Genomic DNA, 24,607 nt, shown 5'->3' on the forward strand with positions numbered 1-24,607 from the left:
GGTAGGTACATCCCTATGACAAGTAAATCCTCCAATAACAAAGACCCGTTGGTTTGTATTTTTAAAAATTTTATGCTTTAGGGGCTGGCCCCGTGGCCGAGTGGTTAAGTTCGCATGCTCCGCTGCAGGCGGCCCAGTGTTTCGTTGGTTCGAATCCTGGGCGCGGACACGGCACTGCTCATCAAACCACGCTGAGGCAGCATCCCACATACCACAACTAGAAGGACCCACAACAAAGAATATACAACTATGTACCAGCAGGGCTTTGGGGAGAAAAAGGAAAAACTAAAATCTTTAAAAAAAAAAAAAAGAAAAAATTTATGCTTTAAATTATAATTTGCAATGTCATGCAGCTTACTTAGTCCAAAAGGCACTTATATTTCTCATTAGAAATTAGCCAGTGAGGGGCCGGCCCGGTGGCGCAGTGGTTAAGTTCACACGTTCCACTTCTCAGCGGCCCAGGGTTCGCTGGTTCCGATCCCGGGTGTGGACATGGACCACTTGGCACACCATGTTGCGGCAGGTATCCCACGTATAAAATAGAGGAGGATGGGCACGATGTTAGCTCAGTGCCAGGATTCCTCAGCAAAAAGAAGAGGACTGGCAGTAGTTAGCTCAGGGCTAATCCTCCTCAAAAAATAAAAAATAAAAAATAAATAAATTAGCCAATGACTACTATAAGCTATGTTGTTGAGGCTGGTATGAGACTCGCTCTCCCACCAAAAACACTGGAAAATGGACAACATAGATGAAACAGCTGTTTTCAGACACTGGACTCAGTGCTTCTGGGATAATCGCAGGACAGTAACCCCTGGGAAAGGAGAACACAGATATGAGGCCTTATGAGGCCAGCTTCCTGCATAAAAGGATTTCCATACCATAGGGCAAGAGAGAAGGCCGAGCAGAGGAAGGCAGTCTTTCTGAATTTAGGGCTAGAGGTCAGTGTCACGGAAGTGTGACAGCTAGCATGTGCAGAACACTGGAAGGAACAATGGGGAGAAGGAGTGGCAGGGACCTACATAATGCTCCCCGAGTCTGTTCCTGACTGCTAAATCGCACCTGGAGTGGCAGGGACCTGGACAATGCTCCCCGAGTCTGTTCCTAACTGCCAACACGCACCTGGAGTGGCAGGGACCTGGACAATGCTCCCCGAGTCTGTTCCTGACTGCCAAATCACACCTGGAGTGACAGGGACCTGGACAATGCTCCCCGAGGCTGTTCCTGATTAACACGCACCTGCACAGGGGAAAGTGATGTCTGACCAGGCACAGTACAACCCAAGAGCTCGACCCTGAACCAGCCCAGAGATGACACAGAGTGGGGAAGAGATCAAGTCTGACCAGCTAGAGTTAGAGGCACCTTCGAAAGACCACGGATTTCCACAGTTATCCCAGAGGATCAGGCCCTTGTAGTAGGACTAAACTAGCATCACATTATGGGGATTCCAGGCTTACCCCAACAAAGTTTAAGAACAAGCTTTGAAAGATCAGGTGGATCTGCAAGTTGCGGAACTAAGAAAATAAAGATAAATAGGTTTTGAAAGAAGAAAGACTATATAACATTTACAATATCCAGCATCTGATAAAACATTACCAGACACGCAAAGAAGTAGAAGAAGTGTGATCCCTAACAAAGAAAACTCAAAAAATAGAAACATACCCAGGAATAACAGAGGAAATAATGGAATTAACAGATGAAGAGTAAGTAGTATAAACTACTGAAAGACTTAAATGAAACTATGAGGACATTAGGAGAAAAAGAAAGGTATTCAAACAATAACAAAACTAAGAGAACCACATGGAACCTCCAGGGATTAAAAACATAATATTTGGGATAAAAAAATTTTCTGGGTAGGGGCCAGCCTGGTGGTGTAGAGGTTAAGTTCACATGCTCCACTTCAGTGGTCTGGGGTTCACAGGTTCAGATCCTGGGCATGGACCTAGCACTGTTTGTTAAGCCATGCTGTGGCGGCATCCTACATAAAGTAGAGGAAGACTGGGACAGATGTTAACTCAGCGACAATCTTCCTCAAGCAAAAAAAACAGGAAGACTGTCAAAAGACGTTAGCTCAGGGTCATTTTTCCTTACATACATACACACACACACACACACACACACACACACACACACACCAATTTGCTGGGCATTCTTAACAGAACACTAGATACTGCACAAGGTAAAATTAGTGAATTTAAAGATAATGCAACAGAAACTATCAAAATGGAGTCACAGAGGGGCTAGCCCCATGGCCTAGTGGTTAAGTTTGGCACACTCCACTTCTGTGACCCGAGTTTGGGTCCTGGGTGAGGACCTACACCATTAGTTGGCATCCATGCTGTGGCAGTGACCCACATACAAAATAAAGGAAGACTGGCACAGATGTTAGCTCAGGGTGAATCTCCCTCAGCAAAAAACAAAAACAAAAACAAAACAGAGTCACAGAAAGAACCCAAGACCGAGAAAAGCAGCAGAGCCTCAATACCTGCAGGTGTGCTGAGTGGTTTAACCCACAAGTCCTTCATGTTGCAGGTACAGAGGTTTGAGCAAAAAGATACGGAAAAGAAAGGCTGAAAATTTTTACATGGGAAGAAAACAATGAACCTCCAGATCCGAGAAGCCCAACAAACCCAAAGCAAGACAAATCAAGATATATCACACACACGTTCCTAGAAGAATCATCCCCAAAATATCTTTAAAATGCCCCAAGAAAAAGACCTAGAAGATAAAGAGGAGACCAGACAAGAATGGCTATGGAGAATACTTCAGAACTACATAAGTCACAAGACAAAGCAATGACGGCTTTGAAATGGTGGGGATAGAAAAAAACTGTCAAACTAAAACTTGAAAAACATCTTTCAAAAACGAAGGTGAAATAAAGACACTCTTCAAACGGAAACTGTCACAATTAATCTAGTGGACTTCTCCTACAAGACATGTTGAAAGAAGTTCTTTGAGATGAAGGAAAATAACATTAAACAGCAAGTTGGAACCACGTACAGGAAAGAGAGGCCCCAGAATTGCTAAATATATAGGAAAGTGGAAATAGGGTTTTCATTTTTTAATAACTTCTTAATATACTTGACTACTTTAAATAGAAAAATAGTAATGTATTGTGTGGTCTATAAAATGTATGACACAGTAACATAAAGGATGAGAAAGAAGGGGAATTCTACTGTGCAAGATTCTTAAATTGTGAGATGGTTTAATACTATTTGGAGAAAAATTATGTAAGTTAGAAACACATATTGGAAACCAGAGAACAAACACTACAAGACAGAACTAATGGTTATAGTTATAAGACAATAACGGTAATTAAACAGAAATCTGAAATAACACCCAAAGACGGAAAAAAGAAACCAAGAGATAGGATAAGTAGAAAATAAATAACAAGATGATTACCTTTAACTCCACCATTATTCATAATTATGGTAAATGTACACATTAAGAATGCAGCAACTGTCAGAATAAATAAAAAAGCAGTACCTACTTGTATTATCTTAACAAGAAACCCATCGTATATATAAAGAAACAGAGATGCTACACATAAAAGGATGGGAAAAGATACGCCACGCAAACACTAATCAGAAGAAAGCTGGAGTCACTATATTAACAAAGTAGATGTCACAACAACGAATACTACCAGAGAAATGAAAAAAGGGTCAGTATACCAAGAAGATGTTAGAATGCCGAATGTGTAAGCACTTAACAGTGTTTCCATATACATACAACAACTCACAGAACTGAGAGCAGAAAGTCCAATCTAGAAACAGAGCATGATACCTTAAAACTCTCCCTCCTTAATTAAGAGAACAAATGGCAGAAAATAAGTAAAAATATACAACACTTCAACACCAGTTTCCATCAAGTTGACCTACTGGACAGTCACAGAATACCCACAAATCAGCAGAACATGCACTCTTAGGAGCACATGGAGCACTGGCCAGGGAGACCACATGCTGGGCCATATCCAGAGTCTCCTACATAGGAAAGGACTGAGACAGAACAGAGCATGCTCTGTGAACATAATGGAATTAACAAATGAATTACAGAGACATCAGGAAAATCTCCAACTATTCGGTAAATAAACAATATATTTCCAACTAAATGACAGGTGAAAGATGAAATCACAAAGGAATTAGAAAACATTTTTAACTAAATGATAATGAAAATGCAGTATATAAAAATTTGTGTGATACAAACTAAGTAATGCTTAGACAGAAATTTATAGAACAGAAAAGAGTAAGGTATAAAATCAAGAATCTAACTTCCACTTTAAGAAGTTAACAAAGAAATGAAACAAACACAAACTAAGTAGAATTAAGGAAATAAAGATCAGAACGGAAATCAGTAACACAGAAAACAAAGAGACAATGAAGGTAATCAATTAAACCAAAAGCAAGTTCTTTGAAATTATCACTAAAATCAATGGGGTCTGGCTAGACTGACCAAGAAAAAAAGAGATGCAAATTACCAATGTTGAGAATGAAAGAGGGGATGGGGGATCAATGCTATAACTGCTAAAAAATAGTACCACAATATCACAAACTTTGCACCATTAAATCTGGCAACTTATATAAAATGGATAAATTCTTTTAAAAACACAAATGTCCATGAACAGAACTCCAGAAATTCAATTCATAATTAAATACTTTCCCACAAAGTAAACTCTTGGCCCAGATGGTTTCAAGGGTGAATCTGTTCAATATTTAAAAAAAGAAATAACATCTATATTACACCAACTACTTCAAAAAGTACAGGAGGCAAAAAGACTCCCCAACTCATTTTATGAGGCCAGCATACCCCTAGATATCGAACCAAAGACATTACAACAAAAGCAATACAGACCAACATCCCTCAGGAACACAAGCTCAAAAAAATCCTTCACAAAACATTAGCAAATCAAATACTACAATATATGCAAAGCACACTCAGCATGACCAGACAGTGTTTGACCTATCCCGGGAATATAAGGTTGGTGTATAATCAGTCCACGTAAATTATCATATTAACAGATGATGGAGAAAAACTATGTGATCATCTTAATAGAAACAGAAAAGCCTCTGAAACGTCCAACACCCATTCATGATAAAACCCTCAGCAAACCAGGAACAGAAAAAATTTCCTCAGCCTAATGGGCATCTATGAAAACCGCCAGCTATCATCACACATAAAGGCTGAATGTTCCCCAAGCTTGGAAACAAGACGAGGACAAACGGTTTCAGCACTTTTCTTCAACACTGATCAGAGATCTCAGCCAGCGTAATATTTCAAGTAAACAAAGAGAAGGCTGCATATACAGACTGGAATAAAAGAGCTAAACTGTCTTCTCTGCATAGGAACATTCTAAGGAATTACACAAAAGCTGCTAAAAAGCCACGAGCAGACATTTCACCCAGGAGGACACAAGGATGGCAAACAGGCCCACGAAACAGTGCTCAGCATTATTAGCCATTATAAAAATGCAAACTAAAACAAGATACACCACACACAAAATGACTAAAAGAAACAACAACAACAACATCAAATACTGGCCAGGATGTGGAGAAACGGCACCACTCATACATCGCTGGTGGGAATGTCTAGCGGTGCAGCTACTCCAGAAGCAACTTGGCCGTTTCTGTGTGCACACTTTCCCATCCACCCCCGGGGGGTGAGTTCTGCATCTCTGACTTGTGACTTGATGACTGACTAGCTGCCCACTTGCTCCTCCGTTGTGAAGGGAGTGAGGGCAGCTGGTCAGTATGAAAGAGTCAACCCCAACCTCAACTTCTCTATTCCCTTCATCAGTTGGTCCAGTTGACTCTGCCTCCCCTCATTCACCACCACCACCAATAAGAATGTTGTATTAACCCAGAACATACAAATTACACATAGTACCCCACAGAATTTAAATAAACCATCACAGAACAGTGAGAATCAACAGCCTATGAAAACAAATCATCTGACTGGTGTGCTACCTGGCTTTGATTAAGAAACTGATCCAGAACAGCAGTTTGGACAACTTTCAAAAACAACTTCGACCTGCGGACTTATGAAGACTTACAAGGTTTACTGAGATAAGACAGGAGACACAAAAATATTTTTGATTTAAGAGGGAAAAATTAAAATTAGAATGCACGTTTGCATATACCTGATTTTATCAATACTATACACACACACACGGGAATTTAATTGGCAAGCAGCAATAGAAAAATGGGCATAGGAGAAGGGCAAACAACCAAATAAGAAATACAAATTTCTAATAAACATGTGGTGAAAAATTTCAACTAAATTAGTAATCAAATAAGTACAAATTAAAAAAATGAACTGTTCATAATTTTCTCTCTCAACCTGAAATTTTTTCTTCAATATTTATTTTAAATGTTTTGAAAGATATTTACCTAATAATCATACATTGCTGGTTAGAAGACATTTTGGCACAATTCTTCTATGATAATTTATAAATACCAGAAGCCTGAAATTGTGGATATTCTTTTACATCCCAATTCTACTTTTAAGAATTTATCTAAAGAAAAACAGACTTGCTATTTACATGCCTTCTCTTAATGTTTCTATATCTAAAAAAACAAAAACTAGGAGTTGCCCACTTGTTCCCATTCATGATGGAGGTGTGCAAAGGTTGGCTGGTTAGCTGAGAAGGGTCATTCTCCAGCTCAGGGGCTATGAAAGCAGGACCTGTGGTTCAGATCTAGCAACCTACATTCTGTTCTATATGCCCTCAGGGTAAGAATTAAAAATGAAAGAAGAGGAGAAGACGATGGTGGCTCTGCTACAGACACATTACACGGCCTACATTACTATGTGATGATGAATAAATAGACAAAAGAAAAAATAAGAAACTCTCATTACTGTCCAATGTGTTTGGAAAAGATACAAACATATAAAGGAATGAATTTCAACCTACGGATTACCTAAATTATAGGCAACTGAAAATACCTAAAGAAACAAACTATTTCCAAAGTCTTATGCATGCCAAACATATTTAGTTTCCAAAAAGTCCACTATACACAAGAATGAGGAAGGCTCCGGCTGGTCACAGTAATTAACGATAAGCTGCAAACAATACAAGCAGCTATTTCTATCCAAATCCAACCAAAGCAAGGAAAGTGACCAAAGTATCGTATCCACTTTCCCTTCCCTCAACCAACAATTGCTTGGGTCAAAGGTCATTCTTAGACAATCTCAATCTTTCTTTACTCTCCTTTAAATATCAGCAAATTGTGTAAGATGAAGCTTCTCTCATTCAGATAAATACTACATATAATACAAGATAAATACCAAATGACCACAACTGTGGTTTTGTTAAAAACAAAAAAAAAGAAAAGAAGATGTGTACCAGTTTAGCAGATTCTCAGCATTTTTTTGTTTTTGTTTTTGAGGAAGATTAGCCCTGAGCTAACTACTGCCAGTCCTCCTCATTTTTTTTGTTGAGGAAGACTGGCCCTGGGCTAACATCCGCACCCATCTTCCTCCACTTTATATGTGGGATGCCTACCACAGCATGGCATGCCAGGTGGTGCCATGTCTGCACCTGGGATCCGAAGCGGCGAACCCCAGGCCGCCGAGAAGTGGCACGTGTGAACTTAACCGCTGCACCACCGGGCCGGCCCCTGATTCTCAGCATTTTTGAGATCTGTTTCAGAGATCATTGAAAATACCAAAATCCATAAGCATTGATTCCTCTAATGCCACCTCTTGTCTCTTCCCCAGGTACAGAGAAAAATTCAGCAAGGGCCAAGCAAGAGGTCCGAAAGAGCCCTTCTCCTTCTCTGCTAAGAGACACAGGAACACTCCACTTCCTCCTAATCAAAGAGGGCTCCCCCCTTCAAAGGAAAAGCTAAAGTGGACAGGCTTGTCTCCAAGACTAGGCCACCAGTCTGAATGCAATTGTCCACCAAAGCAGGATCTGAACTGCCTCCTAGGGAGTAAGTCAGCAATAGGGGACTCATCTAACCCCACCAAAAGTTCTCAATTATGAAGACTACTCAACTGACAGAGTTTAAAAATAAAAAGAGAAAGGAAAGGGAAAGAGAAGAAAACAAATCTAGGTGACAAGCCAACAGCAACATTCAAAACTATACCTAAAACAGGTCATGTGCTAAGATACTACAGAAATTATTTTCACATAATTCTCAATGACCCCTCACTAGAATAAAGAAATTATTTTAAAAAATTATGAATTCATTAAATAAGTTAGTTGCTACAAACAGAAATGTACTTACTACCTAGGAGTGATCACTAACAATAAGAGGACAAAGCAACTACAATGAGGCTCACCCCTAAAGCCGGCAGCCGTTGTGTGCAGCTCACGGCCACTTTCAGCTTCCAGTCGGTCTCACCATCCAGCTGATCGGTTCGAATAAAACATGAACCTTGGAATTAGAGAAGAAAAATTCCTGAGTCACAGGTACTTTAAAACCACAATTTCAGAGCACAGTGGGATACTGAAATGATATACTAGAGATTGTCATGAGCAAAAATCCTTAAAAGCCTTTATTTATTTGATTCACAAAAGGAGTTTGCTGAAAAGACACAGGTCATTAACTATTTAATCATTTATCTCCTATTTGGTGTTGTTCACTATTAAGGTTTAATATTAATTAGTGCTTTATTTTAGAAAGACTACATTGATCATTTCTACCTTTAATTCATGTTTTCATAATAACAAAACAGTGAGTAAATACATAAAAAGTCCAAGAGCGTGTGATACAACTTTGCTAACAAAATATCTGATGTACCACCACAAAACAAACGTTCAGTAACAAAATCACAGATAAAATGAGAAAACTTGGTAAGAGCTATTGTCATACAAACAAATCCTATCAAATTTTAAACACAAAAAATATTAAATTACACTAATCTATTTACCCTCTGCCCATACTGTCATACGATTTCTCAGAACCTATCCTAAGATAGAACAGCAAAGCACAAAACACACACACACAAGACAATCGTGCAACGTTATTGATAATAATAATAAATAATTATAATAATTGATAATAATAAATAATAATAAAGGGTGGAACAGAGAGAACCAGAATACTACTTTCCATTGAAAGACGAGGGTGGGAGAAAGGAAAGAGTGTGAGTGTGTGTATGTCTGTGTGACTGTGTGTGTCTGTGTGTCTACAAGTGTCTATGTGTGTGAGGGTGTCTGTGTGTATGCGTATATGCATGAGTGTGTGTACACGCAGGGACAATACTGATACAGGGAAAAAGGAAACAGGGAAGGGACTGGAATAGAAGCTACAACTTTCTGAATACATCTGATTTTATACTGTTCTCTTTGAAATCATACACATTTTGTGTAACTAAAAAGCCAAATTACATCAAACTGTAAAAAAGCAATCCCTAAAAAATAAAAGGAAGCATATAAAACAAAGTAACAAATTAACAGTTTAATCAAAAAATGAATTCAAGTAACTTTTGAAGTTTTTTAGAAATTTAACTATAAAATAAAATAGTTCCAGGAAGCCACGCAAGCATATGCATACCTTAGCAAATTACGACAAGGTAAATATCTTTGTAAACAACTGGAGGATCCCTTAGAAGACCCTGAATGTGCCCCATTCCAATGAGAGCCCCCTTGCCTTCTGCTAAAGAAACACTATTGTCACCTGCACTTCCTTGCTTTTCTTTAGTGTTTATCACCCCAATGCATAGCCTGAGACACTACAATTGAGCCTTGACCATTCTGGGCATGTCTTTAGAGTTACTTTTCATCTACAGGACCTCCCCTTCCCGCCTTCCACTTTGTTTGCTGAAAGGCCTGGGTCTGCATATTGCTGACTGAACACTAATGATCCAGACCAACTGGTTCCCCTTCCCTGTGTGGGTCTTGTAACGCTGGCTCTTGCACCCAGAGACCAGCTCAGATTCTGCTGGCCCTCGGCAATGCTGTCCTGCTTCCATCCAGAGGCAGAGTGTCCAGGCTCTGCTCTGCATTGATGCCCTGCCCTGCTCTGCATTGATGCACTCAATGCCCAGATCCCTCGCTGCAACAGAGGCTGCTGAAGGTAGTAGTCTATCCTTCCTTTTCCACATTTTAGCTGGAATAAAATGTAAAAGGAGAGGCTGCTGCTCTTTGCATTTGGTTTAGTCACCTGGTGGAACAGTTCCTGTAAGAAAGCGTTGACTCCTTGCTATTATTTACCCACATTTCAAGACAATGAACTGGTACCCTGTCATCCTCAGGAGGAGATTGATTAGGGCTGCACGTGCGCATGCATGTGTGTGTGTCTGTGTGTGTGCTGGATGAGCTACACTATTTGAGGAGTTTTATTCCAATGCCATTACTATTACTATAGAGTTTCAAGTTGTCCCACCATTGGGAGACAATCTGATTTTCAGAGTTACCTCATTATTAGATTAAAATGTCCAACGAAAAATCACAAGGCATACAAAGAAGCAGGAGAGTATGGCTAATTTAAGGAAAAAAGTTAATCTACAGACTCTGTCCCTGAAAAGACCTGATGATAGATCTGCTAGGCAAAGACTTTAAAGCAACTGTCTAAAAGAACTAAAGAAAGATGTCAAGAAAGTCAATAAAATGTATGAACAAAATGGAAAAATCAATAAAGGGAGAAAAAACCTAAAAAGAAATTCAAGAGCTGCAAGGTACAACTACAATGAAAAAGTCACTAGATGGAGTCAAAGACAGATTTGAGCAGTCTGACAAAAGAATCAGCGAACTTGAAGATAGGATGATGGAAATGATCCAGTCTGAAGAACAGAAAGAAAAAAGACTGAAAAGAGGTGAGCAGAGACTAAGGGACCTCTGGGACACCATCCCATGGACCACCAAATGCATCATGGGAGGCCCCGAGAAGGAGGGAGAAAAATATCTGCAGAAATAATGGCTGAAAACTTCCCAAATTTGTTTAAAGACATAAATGTAAACATCCAACAAGCTCAACCAAATCCAAGTAAGATGAACTCAGAGACCCACGCTGAGACACATTATAATCCAACTTTCAAAGACAAAGACAAAGAGGGAATCTTGAACGCAGCAAGAGGGAAGCAAATCATCACAGACAGGGGATCCTCACTAAGATTATCAGCAGGTTTCTCATCAGGAACTTTGGGGCTAGATAGCAGTGTGCCAATATATTCAAAGAGCTGAAAGAAAAAACTGTCAACCAAAAATCTTATATCCAGCAAAACTGTCCTTCAAAAGTGGGGGAGAAATCAAGACATCGCCAAACACACAAAATCTGAGGGAGTCGGTGACAGTTAGACCTTGCTTGAGGGAGGCATGCAGGCAAAAATGAAAGGCCAACAGACAGTAACTAAAAGACATGTAGAGAAATAAAGATCTCAGTAAGGGTAAATACATGTGCAAGAAAAAAGCTATTATTATTACAACAATGCTTTGTTAAGTACACTTTTTGTTTTCTACATGATTTAAGAGAATAGTAACTATAAAAAAAACTATTAGTCTAAAAGCTCAAATTAGTCTAACATTGGTATGTAACTCCAAATCTTGTTTTCTACATAATTTAAGAAGTGAAGGCATTTAAAATAATTATTGGTTTGTGTTTTGGGGCACACAATACATAAAGATGTAATTTTGTGACATCTGCAACCAAAAGGGGCACGAATGGAGCTGTAAAGGAGCAGTTTCCGTATGTTACTGAGGTTAAACTGGTGTAAATTCAAATTAGAGTGTTACAACTTGAGGACATTAAATGTAAACCCCACAGTAGCAACAAACAAAACAACTACAGATATACACAAAAGGAAGCAAAAAAGGAATTTAAACATCTCACTACAAAACACCAACCAAGAACACAGTAATGCAGGAAATGAGGGGCAAAAAAGCTGTAAGGCATTAGGAAATCAAACTGCACAAGGAAAGAAGTTGCTCCTTATCAGTAATTACTTTAAATATAAATGAATTAAACTCTCCAATCAAAGACAGAGATGGGTAGAATTGATAAAAACACATAAATCCAACCATATGCTGTCTACAAGAGACTCACTTTAGATCCAAAGATACAAAGAAGTTGAAAGTGAATGATGGAAAAAGATATTCCATGCAAAACAGTATGAGGTTCCTCAAAAAATGAGAAATAGAATTAGCATATGAGGCAGCAATCTCACTTCTGGGTATATAGCCCAAAGAACTGAAAGCAGGGCCTCAAAGAGACATTGCTCTACTCACCTTCACAGCAGCACTACTCACAACAGATAAAATGTGGAAGCAACCCAAGCGTCCATCAACAAACGAATGGATGAGGAAAAGTGGTATAAACATACAACGGAACATTACTCAGTCTTAAAAAGGAAGGAAATTTTACAGTATGCTGCCACATGAAAGAACCTTGAGGACATTATGCTTAGTGAAATGAGCCAGTCACAAAAAAGACAAATAACGTATGATTCCACTTAGGTAAGGTTCATAGAGTCATCAAAAACATACAGATAGAAAGCAGAAGGGCAGCTGCCAGTGGGTAGAGGGAGGGGAGAATGGAGAGCCATTGTCTAACAGGTATAGAGTTTCAGTTCTACAAGACGAAAAGAGTTACAGGGATGGATGGTGGTGACGGCTGCACAACAATGTGAACGTATTTAATGCCACTGAACCATACGCTTAAAAATGGCTAAGATGGTAAATTTTATGTTAGGTATATTTTAACACAATAACAAAAGAAAAAACTACATTTATTTAAAATGTAAACTATAGACTCTGGGTGATGATGAGGTATCAACGTAGGTTCATCAATTACAACAAATGTACCACTCTGGTGAGTGGTGTGGATAAAGGGGGGGGCTGTATATTTGTGATTGCAGAGGGTATATGGGAAATCTCTGTACCTCCTTCTCATTTTTTGTAAATCTAAAATTGCTCTAAAAAAATAAAGTCTAAAATAAAAAAATATTTAAATATATTCAGATTAATACAGAAAACATCAACCAAAAGTATTATACAAACATTTGATCTTTGCTGTAAAGAGAAAAACACTGCAAATAATTGAAACTGCACTAAAGTATGAAATACGCAAGTGTGTATTTGAACCCTTGCAGAGACAGAGACTATTAACTGTATTTTTCTCATATTTGTATTTCAGAGCTCCCTTCCCATCTCTCAGCATTTGCTCCTATCCATCAACTTCATTTACAATCACACTACTGATCGATGCAGTTCAGCACCAGTGTGGCTCCGGGGAACGGCTGACTGCGTGCATGGTGTTCACCAGAGCTCACGCTATGACAGCTATTGGCCAAATGCATTTCCTCTCCACTTCAACAGCTAATTTCATCAATAGCCTATCTCACGGCCTTTTCCCTTTTATCTAGAAGAAGAGACTGCTTGTGCCTGGTCAGCTTTCAATAGTGATCACTACAGCAAAACAGAAACATTAAATAAAAAGTTTTAACACTATTTTGAAATAGTTCTTTATCAGTAGTGACAACATAACCGTAAGAGTCCTGTGTGAAACAGGTTTTAACTTTAAAGGAAGATATAGAAATGTAGGATTACTCAGTAACACTATCGTTGGAGGGAAAAATAGGGGAACAGCCTTACAAGGTCCATAGCTGCTTATGGGCTGCAGTCCTCTAGTAAAGAGAAAACCTAAAATTTCCAATTGTGGTAGTTTTTAAGTTGTTCAGCATTCAGAAAACATCTTCCCACAGAAATGACATTGGTTAAGTTTTTGATGTCTAATGGAACCTGTTAAAGATCACTTATCCATAAGGCAGCTGAAATAATATGGTTGTTTAATGGTTAAATGGTTAAAGTAATCTAAAATGGTTAAAATAATACTATTAGATATTTATAATTAAAATAAACAACAAAATAAAACTGAATATTAGTGGAGGATGTTGTAAGTAATGGTATGGTAAGAAAAGCAGATTTACTTGTATCTTTAAAGGAGTAAATGAGGAAGATGTTACAGGAAGTATCTGGAAATATTCAGTAAGAACTTAACTCAGGATGAAAAAGCAGCACCATCAACTTCTAAATTAACTTAGATGGTATTGCTGTGCTTCACCCTAAAACAGGTTTACACACAACACTGCTCTTAACACAGGTGCCCAATATTTATTGAAAACCTACCAAATGAAAGCATTATTCCAGGTATCATGGTTCCTACTGATTTTAATAAGCTTATAGCCTAATAATTAAAGACAAACAACCAAATAAACAAAAATAAAAGGAAAAAGAAGTTCTAAGAGAAGCACATAGTACGAGGTTGACCATACAAGTAGCCCAGCCTCAAAGTTCTAAAATACAACCTACACTTAATCATTTGGAGCAAAGTGAAAGCCCTACTCTTGAAATAGGAGAAAGAAACACTTCTGTGAAAGTTCCCAAGGGAGAGGGATTCAGCTGGAAAATGGCTATGAGACAGTTAAGCCAAAGACCCATGAGAACACATATCAAGCATTCAGAAAGTCTCCTTAGCAAAGCAGCACACCAGCTCTGTGAGGATAATGGTCTTTTCCCCCATGATCAGTATCCTTTTGAACCTCAAGGGCCAAAGGATCAGGATAAAAGAGAGCAATGGGGGGACCCAGGAGGAAGGGGTAACGACTGGGATAAAGGGGCAGGGAGAGGAACTGGGGACGCGGAGGACTCAGCACAGGCATACTTAGAAAGCATCTTCCTAAGATTCTTACGGGGAGACACTAAGATAATACTCCAAATTGAGGAAGAAGAAGTTATGTCATCTACCTTCTTCACGAGAAATTGTTCTGCACCAGCCCTTCAAAAAATGTATGGAGGTACACACGCATAATAGAAAGTCACTTCTTTCTCTTCAAAAAAGGAAACAGATACTAATATTTACTGAACATCTACTAAATGCCAGTCCTGGCCCATATATAATAGATATCCTATGAGACACAGGAGGCATGTGACACCGTCCATACTTCAGGCTCAGAGGTGAGCTACCCCGAGGTCTCACCAAGAGGCGCAGAATCAGAATGCCACCACTAGGTTCAGCTGACTCCAAATCCCTGTGTTGTGCAGTATCACGTACCTCATCATAGTTGATTTACTGGAGAATTTGAATTGCGTTATACAAACATCAAAGATTTCACATGGGGGCTGTTGCTGTATAATCATTTGTTTATTTTTCAGGTGCCTGGCTGACCTAATTTGAGGAAGTCTACTTCCCTGCAGTGTGCACCCTCAACCCTCTGCTCAGATTTTTTTTCTGGCTTTCTTGTGGCTGCCCCTGGCTCCACACAAACCTCTTACTGGTCACAGGTGCTGGTTGAGCTTGCTCACTAAGGCAGATTTTCACCTTTACCTCTGCATACACGTGGCTTGGAGGCTACTCTCACAATCCAGGAAGTTGATGATTTTGCCCCGGGTTCAGTCAGGGACGAGCAGCTTGGAGGTTCTCTCTTGTCCACTCCTAGGACCACAGCCTCGGGCACAGGCTCCATCTTCCAGACCAGCGGGGATGTGTGTGATTCTATCTTTAAGCTCAGCTTTACAAGAAATGTCATGGGGAGAGCAGCAGATCCAGAGACTATGCTTAGGCCCCTTGGGCCAGCAAGCTTTGGGCGCTGCCAGTAGTGCTGTCTGGTGTCCCAGAGAAGCCTTTAAGTATGCCCCAAGTCTTATCTAACTGCCCCTGAGCAGAGAGTGTAGCACATGCACAAAGCGATGCAGGGGACCCATAGGCCTCCTTTCGGCTGACTCTTTCCCTGTTTCTGGCTGTGCAGTTTCTAGCTGGCCTGCTGCATCCCTTGTTCGTGTGCATCACGGACCCTCCCTTTGAACTGCTGGCCACTAAGCTCTCCATTGTTGTCCACACCACCCTTAGGCATGAACTTCAGCAAGCCCTGTTCCCAATAAAGTCCACTGGGAAAGCTGCAAAGATCTCTGTCCCTCCCCTGGGCAGAACCTCTGGGCCAGGGCACTGCAGATGAGGATGGGATGGCAGCCAGCTTTATGAAGAGTGACATCTTGCCTATAAGCGGGTACTGGGGTGGGGCAAGAAGTTATGGCAGCCCCTCCAGACATATCACTTCTGCCTTACAAGCTAGCTGGGGAGGAAAGGGTGGGTGGACTAGCGGAGGCCCAGTGTTCCTGGACTGTCAAGACTGGGGCAGAGCTCTCGCCTCTGAGTGGGAGCTGGGCAGTGGAAGGGAGGCCCAGGACACTGGAACAAGCCAACCCAGCCTGGGGAAAATGAGAGATTGGTGGGCACCCCTCCTAGGGTGAGGCGCTGACCTTAGCCTGGAGCTGCAAGGAGATGGAGCCCCTGACTTCTTGGCTGTACTGGCTTGGAGTGGAAGCTTCCTTCACATGCACCTAGGGTAGTCATCGTTCAAATGCCACAGAATCAATCTGTTCTTACAGAAGACGGTCTCTGAAGAACATTAAAACAATTACTCTCAAAAAAACCATGACTGAATACTTAAGATTTATTTTACGGATTCTCTTCAACAGAAAAAACAAAAATTCCTGTAGTGGTTTTCAACCAGGGGCAATTTTGCCCCCAAGACGACACTTGGAAACTTCTGTAGCCACTCACGGTTCACAAGTGGAGGGTGGTGGGGGTTAATGGGCTGCTACTGGCATCTAGTGATTGGAGGCCAAGGATCCTCCTCAACACTCTACAGTGCCTAAGACAGACCACCACAACAAAGAACGATCTGGCCTAAAATGTCAAGAGTGCTGAAGGTGAGGTCCCCTGCTCCAAGTGCTTGTACTTAAAAGCTGGTGTAACACAGTGGCAAGAGTCAGTCTTGGGCTGAGTACTGGCTCTATAATTCACTCACTGATGCCCCCTGTCCAGTTACTCCACCTTATCAAGTTTTCCATCTGAACAGTGGGAAAAATAAGACTTACTTTGGAGCTGTGCTGTAAAATTCAGAGGAAAATCTATTAAAGTCGGCCAGTGAACGGCATACACTGGGAACTCAGTACTTAATTATTTCTCAAATTTGGGGAAATAGCTAAGGTAGGTACAGTATAGGAATATGTCTTCACACAGCTTAGTCCAGTAAACCTTTCACACAACATTCCAAAACAAAAGTGGGTCTGTGCAAATCCCCATCCATAGTAGCTTCATTTTCCTTTGTACCCCCGAGAAGAAGAGTACTCCTCACAATTGTGAGTATTCTCTTGCTCTCTTCTCTGCCAGGCAATACACATTGAATTAATCACAACCACCAGCAATTCAGTACCTAAAATGTGCCCCATGTAATCCCTTCACCTATTACATTTTTAATCCTTTCAACTACCCTATGCCATAGGCATCAATATTGCCAACATCAATCTAGGAGATTATTAGAAGCTAAGTCACTTTTCAAAGACTTATAATAGATCAAGAACTACAAACAGATTTTTCTAGTCATCTATTTTATCAATTAAAGATATATCTATGAGACTTTCATCTGACTACATGCACTTTGAAAAATATATCTAATTATATAAATAAATTTTGTTAAGCATCACTTGTCAAAAGATTTATGATAAAGAAAATATTCTGTGTAAACTGATTTCAACTAAAAGGGAGTCCAAGAAAATTTGCAGTGCATGTTATTTTATAGTTAAACCTTTTTTCAAGATTGATTTCTTTCCCTCTTAGATATGCATGTTTACATACATCTGTGTGTGTGTGTTCTGATATAAAAGTAACAAAAGAAACTGGATCCTAGATTCTGTCTGACACATAGTTTGAGACATCAATGCCAACTGCTCTGCTCTAGGTTTGCTTTCAAATATATAAAATAAGAAAACGTGGTAATCTCTAGAGTCCCTTAAATTTCAAACATTCTATGTTTCTAAAAGTAAAACTAATATCTAGATTTCTGTAAACTTTTTAAACACTGGAAACAATAATAGTTGCCTTTCTTTACAGAAAAAGGACATGCTTCATCTTAAATAACTATATGCTATTTTAAAAATTTAGGGGAAATTGACATATTATTTATATTCAAGTACAGGTACTTGTACATTACTCACCTCCCAGTAACTGATATGATTTAAAGAGACAGAGAATGAACTGTAGCAAAATCAGAAGTATGGCCAACTTGACTTGTCTTACGTGAAATACATCTAAGAATTTTTTCACAGCAAGCACTAGCCACAACTGATGCCAGTTAAGGCTTGGCAAAAATGAATTATTAAATTGGTCTGCTTATCTCCTATTACAGACTTCTTATGAATACTTGATTTTATTTTGTATAATTGACAAGAGTTGACAGGAAAGGACAGGTTTAATGACAATCAAATTAAGATCAACTAGCATGTGTGTCACGTAGGAGAGCCGCATCAAGTGGTGATACAGTAATTGATGGGACATTGTGAGACAGAGTAGGAGCCTGTCATATATTGTAATAAGTTACCATGTAATATTAGGAGACTGCCTGCAACAGCTCACAAATCCAATAGCTCTGAAAGAGACGGGCTACAGTATATGCCCAACAAAAGAAAAATAGACATTGACTTTGCATATATAATACCAGATCGTTTGCCATTAAACTTAATTTCTAAATCATTTATATGACTTAATGACTCTGCATGAAATTTTTAAGCTGGTGGCAAGATTAATAGCACCACAGAGAGAAGTTGGATGAGTACAGTGTCATTTACCTACCCCTCGCCCCACTAACAAGTGACAGCTGAGCTATTGTAATATGTCCCAGACACTTAAACTATAATGTCATCACTTAGGAGACAAGTGAAAAAGATATTGGCACTTATAAGAGATTGATGAAAATTACTTCTAAAGCATTAATTTCTCTTAATACCACTAAAAGAATTGTGCGCATTCAAGAGATATTTGATCTGAATTAAGAAACTGATGAAGCAATTGATTAATTGGAATTTAAGCCATCAGTCACCAGATCCATCAACAGCTTCATTTACATTCTAAACAATCAGCTGACGGCCCAATAGAATACCCTGTATTAATACACAGTCAATATGATGCCACGAAGAGACTCACTGAGCTGTATTGACAAACACCCAGCAGCTATTGTCCAAGCTCAAACGTGCTGCATAGATTTAGGACTTTTATATTATAGGCCAGGGTTTAAAGGTTTTTATTACAATAGACAATGTATTATCAAGTTTTTCTGAACTGAAACTGAAAATAAAATAATATTAACAGTATTAGTAGATACACAAAAAATTATGAACAGTATGCTTTTGAAAACAAGGCTTTAATTACAAAACTTAAAATAATTACATAAAATCACACAAACAGAATTTCCAAACCTAAGACTCCTTGATTGAAAGCAATATTATGACACAAATTTTATACAGCTTGGAAGCTTTTTGGTTCACTTTATAAAAAGAAGAAAAACAGCACAAAACAGCACCTGACATGTTAACGTCTGTGTGAGAGTAATTACTAATTGTTTTAACAATTTAAATTTGATAAAAAAAAATAAAATGAGAAATATAATAGAACCATAGGTTAAAACAGACTAGAGTAGGTTCCTAAACTTGACCATTAATAATTTTCCAGGAATATGTAAAACAATCAAAGATTTAGAATATGTGTATATGGTGTACATTTTTCTGGGAAACCAGTTAATAATTCTTAAGATTCTCAAAGATCATGACCTCCAAAATATTACGTATCATTACACTACAGAGAGCAATTGTCCCTACAACATGAAATGTAAAGCAAAATTAGAGAAAAAGAAGAGAAAATGTTTTTAAAACATAACCAATTTGGATATAATGTTATTTATCTGAAGTTAACCCAATAAAGAGTATCTCACCTGCCTAATGCTCTAATGTTTTATTTATGTTGTGCTGTCTTACTATGCATAACAATGAAACAATGAAAAGATGCTTAAGAGGTTGAAGAAGAATTTCCAAAAGTGCTATTAGTCATCAAATCTTCAGTGAGGCATTTATATCCTCCAGTCCTCACATTCCTCCTCCGAAAATCCAACATTTCTCTCTTCCAGCTTTAAAGTGCCGGATTTTGTTCATCTTTTATCTCCTAACAATATACATAATCTCTTTCAAGTTAATTACCTAAACTATTTCCATATTTAGGATAATATTCTTAATCTGACATATATTTCTACCATAATCATTAAAAGGGCAATTAATATAAAAGCATCTCCCAAATGCAAACAGGTTATTCATTGTACTGAATACATTTAGAAACAAAGACAAACAAATCATAAATAAGTAGACAATGTCAGCAGGGATGGTGGTGTAAAAATCTCTGAAAATCTATTCCTCCATAACTGTAATAAGAACATTAGCAAAAATTGTCAAAAGCAACTTTTTCAGCACTCTGGAAAATAATCAAAAGACTTGCAATTATCCCAGGTGCATTTACTCAAGAAATACGTCCAAATCTAGCTATGAGTGAGCTGTTGGTGTTAGGACTTGTCCCATTCCCAGACATCCAACCCCAGGCTCCACTGTAGCAGCCACCGAGGGAGCCAAACCAGGGCTGAGGCTCCCCAAGCCCCATACCCAGAGGACCGAAATCACCTGGCCAGGTAGGGCTTGTCTGAATTTGGCCTGACAGAGCTCATTCATGGAGAACAGCGTTTTTCATGGGATACTGGTCAAAAACAATCAGTGGTAATTGTTAAACAACATAATTACCCCGGACGGTGACAAAGCTGGGGTAAACAATAAGTTCACCAAAAAACTTAAAAGAAAAGCTGGAAAATCAGATGAGTGGAGGGGGCTTTGAAAAGCTCTAACATACTCCTAGGAGCCTAGAAAGCCACTTGCCCGTGCAGGGCTGCACACATGCCCAGGAAAACCTGAGAGGCCCTAACGTCTCACACTTGGCTGATCTTGAGGCTCTGCACAAGCAAGAAGTAAAGGTGAAGGCAGAGTTGTTAACCACCTGCCACAGCACTGCAGATGTTAGGGGAACACCAGCTACCGTAAAAGATAAACCATTCAACTTTGGTACTTAATAAGAAATATTTCTCTCTCTTACAGAATCCATTTGGTAATGGAAGGGCAGGGGCTCTGTTCTACACACTCATTCAGGAGCCTAGGCTGCGAGGGAAGCACTGCCATCTTCAACAGGCAGCTTCCAAGGTTACCCAAGTCATGGACACTGAGCCAGCACGGGGAGAGAAGAGTAGATGGCTGCAAAAGAGGGTAGGCCCGGGCTGGAAGTGGTAAACAGGAACTGAGCCATCCCCTTCAGCCAGACCTCAGGGCATGGGACCATCTAACTGGACAGGGAGTCTAGCTGTATTTCCAACAGGAAAGGGAAATGAACTGAAAAAGCAGCTCTCCAGTGCCCACCCTAAAGAGAAAACAAACCTTTCAATAAATCATACACAATAAAGTAAATGTATCAAGGGTACAGAGATTGCTTGATTATTAGGTATAGCTGAACTCTTCTGTTAGTGACAGCCCCATCGTACAATGTAAACAACCATAACTACTATTGGTAAAAAGAGAAAATATTTTTTTTCTCTCTTACAACTTAAAATAGCCCTTTTAAAAAAAATGCTGTTTATAAATGGAGGAAAAACTAAATCAACAACTCTAAAATTAATTTAGAGTCCTCTCTAGAGTCTTCATGCTACAAATAATAATACATAGACTGAGCTTCCTATGAAAATATTGTTTATTCAACAAGGTCAGAAATGTAAGGCAGAAGACTTTGGATATTACCAGATTAATCTCTCATCATTTTAGAGAGGATGAAAATGTGTGACAATGTGGCTAGGTCACATCTCATTACCACCACTCCACCTTCCTATGGCTGAAAGCTCAGGTCATAAAGTATTATTTTCTCTGTGAAGCTCACTTCAACTCACCTAGGTCCCTCCCCTGTTACCACCACATGTCTTTTAACTCTTACAGTATCTATAAAATCAGAATATAACTAATTGTCAATATATGTTAGTGCTATGGAGTCAATTTCGACTCCTAGGGACCCTGTAACAGCAGAGCAGAAGCCTGCCGGGTCTTTCTGTGCCATCCTCGCACCTTCCAGCGTTCTATCAGACAATGTTCTGCTGTAATTCATAGGGTTTTCATGACCAATTTTTTGCAAGTGAGTGGCCAGGTCCTTCCTTCTAGTCTGTCTAGCCTGGAAGCTCCACTGAAACCTGTCCACCTGGGTGACCCTACTGGTATCTGAAATCTTGATGGCAGAGCTTTCGGCATCACAGCAACATGCAGGCAGCCACAGTCTGACAACTGACAGATGGGTGGTGTGGTTCCCTGACCAGGAAACAAACCCAGGCTGTCGTGGTGAGAGCCCTGAATCTTAACCACTAGACGACCAGGGCTGGCCCATCAATGTGTACACTTCCATAAAGAAGTAGATCAGGAATTCTTTGAAGGGAGCAACTCAGTTTTGCTCCTTTTATTATCCTAGGCAACAAGCAGTGCATGGCACACAGTAAGTGGTACATAAATGTTTACTGAACTGATAATTAAAATTGCAAATGCAGAGTACCAATCAAATTTCAAGCAACATCATCATTTAATTATTTAGATATCAATATAGATTTGACTGAAAACATTCATTTGATACATAGGTTCTGACAGGATTACATTTTTTAAACAAAACACACAACAAAATCATCGTTTTAAAAATCAATAGTTAAATGTGATTTAGAAATTAATGAATTCAATGTATTATCATTCAAAGAAAAATTTTTATAAAAATAAATTTACCTTTCAAATTGAAAATTAAACTGCAAAATACCAAATTACCAACAATGTAAGTAAAAATAAAATACCTGCTTTTTCTGAAGTCCTAAGAAATACCATGTCCGATGGAATTCTTTGATTCTGCAGAGAGTAATATAAAATATTAATTAACTATATGCAGTTTTATAAATTAACACAATTCCATTTCAAAGTAGAAATATCTACTAAAAACAAATAAAATAACATTATAATTAAAATTTATGCTTAAGCAATGAACATTTGTAATTTGCGTAACAAAAATAACTATTTTTATTCATATTTTAGTTGGACCTCTAAGATTTTATCCATTAACAAACCACATAAACGGTAGTTAGTGATGAGTCGAAAACTGCTCCATTTCTGAATAATGTTAAATATTCCCATTTCTGTGGCCTCTCTTGTACCTTAACTCATACATATAATATAGTAGGTATTGCCTTATTAAAAATATGTCCTCCCTATTAGAATGATGTTGGAAAGTGAGGATAGCGTTTTCCCAATGCCTAACAAAAACAGAGCATATCATAAATAAAACACTTAATAAATGTTGAATGAATGAATAAATGTACAACTGAAGAAACAAACAAAAAGCCCACAAATTTGAGGAGATATTCTTTTAAAAGCAGAAAAAGAAAAAACTCAAAGATATGGTATGACATATAAAAACATTTACAAGTCACTATTCATACATTTATTTAATCATTATTACTAATAACTCAATTGGGAAAGTTGTAATAAACCAAAGAAAAAATGTATTATTATAATAAGAATACTTCACATAATTTCATGAGTTACTTATATTTTTTGAGATTTAAGATTCATCTACACATGATAAAGAAATGGATTACTAGTCAGTCAGCCAGCAATAAAAACAAATATAAGTAGTTTCAAAGCCGAAAAAAGATATGTTGTAGGATAGAGCTATTCTTTCTAAGATGAAGAAAGAAAGAAGGGCAATTATTAAGATCTGAAGAACCATCCAGTCAAGGAAGAAATCACAATGGAAATTAGAAAATATTTTTAACTGAATGGTAATAAAAACTCAACATATAAAAACACATGGAACACAGCCAAAGTCACGAAAATGTTGAGGAAAATATACCCAATTAAATGCATATAATAGGAAAGGGAGGCTAAAAATACACAATATCCATTTGAAAGCAGGAAAACAACAGTCAATGAACTCCAAAGAAAGTACAGGATGTGAGCAAATATAAGAGCACAATACCTGACGAAGAAAACAAATATATATATATATACACACAGACACACACCAGTAACAAACAGCAAGAAAGTAAATATTATTTTTTAAATATGCTCATTTCAGTAATAAGAAAAAACTAACATCATAATAAAACTAATAAAAGATGGGCGGGACCTCTAAATAAAAAAGTATAAAATATTACTAAAAGAAATGAAATAAAGCCTAAATAAATAGGTCATCTTCTGAAATTAGAATATACAATATTGCAAACATGTCAAGTGCCCATAAATTGACCCATACATCAACACAAACCAAATAAAAGTTATAACATGTTTTTTGGTGAGAAATGACAAGGTATTCCTAATAATTACAGGGAAATACAAAGGCCAAGAATGACCAAGATAAGTGTGAGAAACAAACGAAGGGTTGAGTCTACAATGTAATGAAACTAAAATATTAAACTGGAGTAACTAAGACAAGATGGCATTCCACCAAGACAGACAATGATACCAATGTGAAAGCAGAGAATTGAGAAGTTGGCCCACACATATCTGGACACTAGATTTATGAGAAAGGTGGCCCTGCAGACCAATGAGAAAATGACGGTCTTTTCAATAAATAGGGCTGAGAAAATTAGATGTCCACATAGGATGAGGGGAGACCATAACTGACCTCTACTTCAATCAAAACTCAAAAATCTATTCCACGTGAATTATACTTCTAAATGGCAAAGTCACAACAATAAAACACCTAAAAGATAATGTAGAAGAATACTCTCACAACTT

General features: G+C 38.5%; 1 protein-coding gene across 8 annotated transcripts in view; it reads right to left on the reverse strand.

Annotated features, from left to right (window-relative positions):
- The window catches only part of ATP9B (ATPase phospholipid transporting 9B (putative)), a 280,330-nt gene that overhangs the window by 172,563 nt on the left and 83,160 nt on the right, over nucleotides 1-24,607 (reverse strand). For all 8 annotated transcript variants that reach the window (XM_046672314.1, XM_046672313.1, XM_046672312.1 and 5 more), the window contains 2 exons: nucleotides 22,669-22,720; nucleotides 8,278-8,372 (listed from right to left, as the gene is read on the reverse strand). In XM_046672314.1, the coding sequence (XP_046528270.1) occupies nucleotides 8,278-8,372; nucleotides 22,669-22,720 (147 nt within the window). The remainder of the gene's footprint in view (nucleotides 1-8,277; nucleotides 8,373-22,668; nucleotides 22,721-24,607) is intronic.

The sequence above is a fragment of the Equus quagga genome, chromosome 9, assembly GCF_021613505.1.
Source record: "Equus quagga isolate Etosha38 chromosome 9, UCLA_HA_Equagga_1.0, whole genome shotgun sequence".
In the NCBI taxonomy this organism is placed as follows: Eukaryota; Metazoa; Chordata; class Mammalia; order Perissodactyla; family Equidae; genus Equus; species Equus quagga.